We start from the raw sequence: 5591 nt of genomic DNA, 5'->3' as shown, positions 1-5591 counted from the left end.
CCTCGCTTTGCTTCATCGCTTCGTAGTCTTTCTTCCCGTGTCGTATGTCGTGGCAGTGGCACACATGGAAGATGAATTGGGTTACATTTGGACTTGGTTATATAGATACATACGAAATCACTTTGGATTATATATGATGCCTCATCAGCTGCTGGCAGTTTAGCTCGTGTGCTCAAAATTTTGTTTAGTTATGAGGCCGGGCAGGTAATTTCCATCTAACCAACGTTAAATTTTGAACAAACCAAAACTAGTTCTTCACACATGTAAGGATGAAAAACTGTTTGTATGTTGTAGGAAACAGTTTAGTTCCCGCGAGCTTAAGATTCAACGAAAAATTGCCAATGTAGTATAAAACATGTCATATTGCTACATACCTTGTGACCGCAAGATTAGTTGAGAAGGTTCACCGTACCGAAACTTTCTGGTAATGATTTGGCGGCTCTAGGGGACTATGGTTTTGAAACGCCGCAAGTATAGCCATGCTTTATTCTATAACACCATCTTAGACATTTAGAGGTGTTTTGAAATACCTTGTAAGATCGGTCATGCTATAGTTTTTTTATGAAATATGATTATATAAGTTTAAAAATATATGATGATAGTATAATAAGATCGTAGGTTGGAACTTCCATCGCATGTGAAAGGATCGGTGCACGAGCAATGCCACATTGCCACCAGCCGGAAGGGGGAAGGAGGATGCACGGGGGCTCTTATCTATCTTCAATAAGGGGCCGTTTGGGAGGGCTCGGTTCTACTGGCGAAGCCAAAGCCGGTGAAGTTAAAAATACTGGTCCCTATTTTTTTCTAAAAAATACTAACTTCACACGGTTTCTAGTTTATTTTATTTTTTCTAAAAGAATATTGGCTTCACCCGGCTTCTAGTTCATTTTAGTCCAAGCATTTTGCTTCACACTACAGTATCTCGATTTGAGCAAATAGGTGAAGCCTACTTTTAGGTCACTTCATTTTAGTCCGGGTTTACAAAACGACTTCACACTACAGTATCTCGATTTGCGTAAAATAGGTAAAGCCTACATTTAGATCCTCGTAGAGATGAGCTTAATTCAAATATGAGGGCAGATGGCATTGACGGGAAAGATCAACATTCCGAGACTCCGTTGAGCGGGACTTCTCAGATTGATGGAGTCCGCCGTCGGACTGAATAGCACTGCTTAGTGATTAGGAGCGGAGCGCCCCTTTCTTGTTCTTGGTGGCGTCTAAACGCGCAACAGCTTTTGCGCTAGTTGCTCAATCCGTTGCTTGTTTGGTAAGATTACTGAAATTGGATTTTCTTTGATTGCTAGGTTGATAAGCCAGAAGCCGCAATAAGATAGATAGCTTCTTAATCTTCCAATCCAATAGCAGCCAGAAACAGGAACGGTCCAACAATGGTCTAGCGTGCGAAGGACTTCGGCCGAAGATGCAGGTTTGATTTCATTTGTTCCTCTTTTTTTCCATTGTATCCTAAATCTTAGGATTATAACCTTTCTGGAAAAAAGTTACTTTGATAATTTCACATCTGGCATATATATTCAACATTTTAAAATGCTTAATCAAAATGTTGGGGAAACTAGATCAATCATTTTAACTAATTCAACATTCAAATTGTTAAAATAGTATAGTTAGAACATTGAATAGATATAGTCAACAATTGAAAATGCTAGATCCAACATTCTTCGAAACCTAGCTTAACATTTAAGAAAAACTATTTCAACATATTTTTATAAATTGTTGAAATAGAGTGATGAAAATGTTGAAAATCGTTTGTTGTAAATGTTGATCTTTTAAAAAGCAATCGGAAAAACAAAATATATTCATATTGGGTCTTGTTTTATATAACACGTCACTGATTATATATAGGTGGTATGTGATCAGGGACGGTTCTCGTTGAGACGCATCTCTAATATGTTACTGATTAGCAATGGTGTCTGTTTTAGAGACGTGGGTATTATAAACATTGAGAGTTTATAGATATTGATATTCTATAGAAGTTTAAGAAACTAAGCTGCTGCTTTTCATTTGACAAAAGTATTAGTAAATTAAAGCAACGACAGATGCTATTTTTCATTAAACAAAAACCATTACAGCTGATAACGAATTCTCATATAAGTATCCATTAAACACCAACATATAGTGAATATTAACACAAACGCACCACAATTAACACAACCGCACTGTAAACCCCGTGCAATTTAAGCATAAAAGCACCCTGCATTTATATATATATGTATGTGTAGCACCCATGTCTGTCCCAGCCGCCGCGGGCACCGGCCGCCGCTCCATCATATCTCGTCCATGAGCTCTTGGAAGGCGTCCATGGCGGTGGCCGGCAGGCCGAGCAGCACGTTGATGCTCTTCCTCTCCTTTCCGTGCGCGAGGAAGAGGATGACCTCCTTCTCCGGCAGCGTGACGGGCCCCGACATGACGGGCTCGCCCCACCCGAAGTCGGCGCCGTGGAACTCGAGCCTGGACCACGTGGTGATGAGCAGCGTGGACGCCAGCGACGGCCGCGCCCGCGTCGCCTCGAAGTAGTCCACCGCCGACCGCATGTACTCGTCGGTGACCATCCGCACGGCGTCCTGCACCAGCCCCGCCGCGCGCGACACGGGCGCCGACAGCAGCTCGCCGGCGGTGGCGATCGCGTTGGTCAGCACGATGCCATTCCCGAAGTAGCCCCGGGGCAGCGGCGGCACGAACCGGCGCCGCCCGTCGACGGCGAAGAGCAGCTTGGTGCGCTGCTCGGGCGCGAGCCCCAGGGCCTTGGTGCGCGCGCGCCACACGAGGCCCGAGAGCGCCTCGAAGGTGGTGCAGCGGCCCAGGTCGCCGCCGGCAAGCGCCAGCGCCCGGACGCGCTCCAGGCGGTCCGGGTCGAAGCAGAAGGAGCGGTAGAGGAGCTCCTGGGAGCCGTAGAGCGCCGCCGTGTCGGAGACGTCGGGGATCTCGGCGAACTCGTGGTGCGGGAAGGTGTGCACGGGCGGGTCGCGCGCCCGGAGCACGGTGCGGTCGAGGAACGGCGGCACGGTGAGCTCGGCGGTGCCGCGCGCCGTCTCGGCCCACGAGTTGACGAACTCCATGGCGCCGATGCCGTCGAACATGCAGTGGTTCATGGCCAGGCCCAGCGCGAAGCCGCCGCACTTGAACCTCGTCACCTGCGGGAGATCAGTTGTCAGCCCATGGTGAAAACCTTGGAGTAATTGAGTAAATTGACATCAAACTTAGTTGTTACTGACAAATTTGAGTGAAATTTGGAGCAGACGTGCTATGATTGGAAGCAAGCTATTTGTGTGGTCTGAGTCTCTGAGTCTGACACATGAGTTGTTGATGAAAGTAGTCATGTGTGGATTAATTTTCCATGTCACCCTGGCCCCACATGTCGGAGGTCAACATTGGTCGTGCCATGGTGTGTCATGGGTGACATGGGTACGTATAGGAAACAAAAGTTGAAGGCGATGTGGATTGGTTGATTTGTAGGTACAGGTTGGTGATCTAACATTTCACCAATAAAACATTCATTGCTTGAGCTCTCTCACTCCAACAGGGGAAACCAAACAGATGCTAGATTCTGTAATCCTCTCCAACTGCGTTTGGCTGGTACTCTGCTGTAACCACCCCACCTACAAATCACCAAACTATGGACAAAATATTTTTTTTGAAAGAGATGATGGACAAAACCTTTGAACAAACACTAATGATACATCTAAACAAGTACAGTACGGAGTACTGTTATCAAGGGGAGACATTCCCAGCAAGGAGAACAAATAGTGCCCATCAAAGTGCTTGAGTTGTCCCATTCCAACAGGGAGAAACCAAACAGAGACCAAACACCCCGAATCTTGGAAAATAAAATCAACCAAATCTTTGAACAAACACTAATAATATGTAAGTTGACCAGGTGATGAGTTGCTACGAGTACCCGTTGATTGACTGAAATACTTACAAAATTATCTAGCTGAACCTAAACATGGCACAAACTTTTATCTTTGTCAGAGGTATTTTCTATTCAAACCCCAATCTTTTTCTAAAACTGTTTGTTCAAACAAACAAATCAATACAGAGGAAAAAAACAGTTACCCACCGGTTAGTTTTTTTCAGATTTTTTAGCGACCGTATCTAAGCATGTTTTTCATTAAAAGAGTTTACAAAAGTTCGAGAAGGATTGCCATGACGACCTCCTCAAACTAACGAGAAGTTGGTTTTTTTCGTAATCCGTCAATGGAACATGCTTATTTTCGTGAAAGAATCAAAACATTGCTTCTAGCCCTTCCAATTTCTCGCAAGACCACAGTACGATGCCCATGTATCGCCGGTTTGGAACGCAGTAAATTCACCGAGACAAATCGAGAAACTTGCCCGTGGTGCAGACGAGGCCAAGTCCCAACGCTGGACCAGTAAACTTCCCCTTCCCGCTCTTCTACTACTTCCTATGCTAGCCATGTCATTGAATTCATCTCCTCAACCTCCCACCCCGTTCCTGAACTCTCACGCAGCCCCAGTAAAAAAGGTAACACGCGTCGATACGTGCACGGGGTCACCTTTCCATTCCATCCCTCCCAACCGCACCCCCACCATTAACGCGACGGGTTCGTCAAAGGTGGCAGGGCGCCTCGGCCGCCGGGCGCCCAACCGGAAGCGTGCAAGGAAGGAGAAGGCAGTTAATGGAGGGCGCACCTGCGCGGTCATGGGGGGCATCTCGAGGATGTGCTTGGCGCCGGGGACGGAGTAGACGAGCTGGCCGAGCGCGGCGGGGTCGGGCTTGGTGAGGTCCCCGACGTCGGCGAGATCGCAGCAGGCGTCGGCCTCCACGAACACCGCGCCCTCGCCGGTCAGCTCCACCGTCAGCTTCATCTCCGGGCTGATGCCCAGCCGCCCCGCCAGCGGGTGGTAGTGCACCAGCACCCGCGCCAGCGCGTCCCGGAGCGCCGCCGCCACGTCGTCCTTGCCGCCGTCGCCGGCAGCGCCGCCGGAGGGCTTGTAGCAGTACACCGTCTGCACGATCACGGCGATGTTCTGGTCCAGGTTCGAGAGGTAGTACTGCTCCCCCGTCGGCGTCGGCTCCGCGGGCGGCACCAGCGTCGGCTCCCCGCGCTTCACGCTCAGCTGCGGCGCCGCCTTCTCGCCCGCGCCCGCCGCCGCCGCCACGCCGTTCTCCTTCATCTCGACAACCTGCATCGACACGCCACAGATGATGATGCCTGATCAGCAACTGCATTTGAACCGCAGCATCATCGATCTTGAACAACTAAGCTGATCTTGTAGTAGCATGTCATTCACCATGGTCGACGATGATGTGCTTCGGCCGGCGAGAGAGGACTGCTGGTGATGGTTTTAGAGAGAGAGAGGAAGGGTGTCAGAGAGATAGAGGACAGGAGAGGATGGGGTTTGTGATTTGAGCATAGGGTTTGTGGGGGCAGTGTTTATATAGCAAGGATAGCTTGCTTGAAGGAGTCAAGGTAGGAGGGGCTGATGCAAAACAGTTGGGGTTGGAGGGGTTGCATAACAACCAATGTTGCTTTGTCTGGGAGTTTATTGTAAAAAACAATCTGATGAAAGAGAGACTAGCAGTATTTTAGACCGGATAATCCATGACAAAA

The 5591-nt window shown here is 48.5% G+C and overlaps 1 protein-coding gene across 1 annotated transcript; it reads right to left on the bottom strand.

Moving 5' to 3' along the window:
* Window positions 1-2031: 2031 nt before the first annotated feature.
* On the bottom strand, window positions 2032-5379 carry LOC112902742 (omega-hydroxypalmitate O-feruloyl transferase). The gene is made up of 3 exons (XM_025971906.1): window positions 5272-5379; window positions 4669-5163; window positions 2032-3149 (listed from the first exon to the last, which is right to left on the bottom strand). Exons 1-3 carry the CDS (start codon window positions 5272-5274, stop codon window positions 2283-2285), a joined length of 1365 nt encoding a protein of 454 aa, XP_025827691.1. The 5' UTR covers window positions 5275-5379; the 3' UTR covers window positions 2032-2282.
* Between the last annotated feature and the right edge of the window lie 212 nt (window positions 5380-5591).

Source organism: Panicum hallii, chromosome 8 (genome assembly GCF_002211085.1).
Source record: "Panicum hallii strain FIL2 chromosome 8, PHallii_v3.1, whole genome shotgun sequence".
Classification (NCBI taxonomy): domain Eukaryota; kingdom Viridiplantae; phylum Streptophyta; class Magnoliopsida; order Poales; family Poaceae; genus Panicum; species Panicum hallii.
The sequence above is the reverse complement of the archived record's forward strand: the minus strand, read 5'-3'. Positions and strand labels throughout refer to the sequence as shown.

Excerpts from the sequence above, each read along its gene's own strand:
- LOC112902742 (XM_025971906.1), bottom strand. Across the intron at positions 3,150-4,668 it reads TGCCCCCCATGACCGCGCAG|GTGACGAGGTTCAAGTGCGG; the intron begins GTGCGCCCTCCA and ends GATCTCCCGCAG.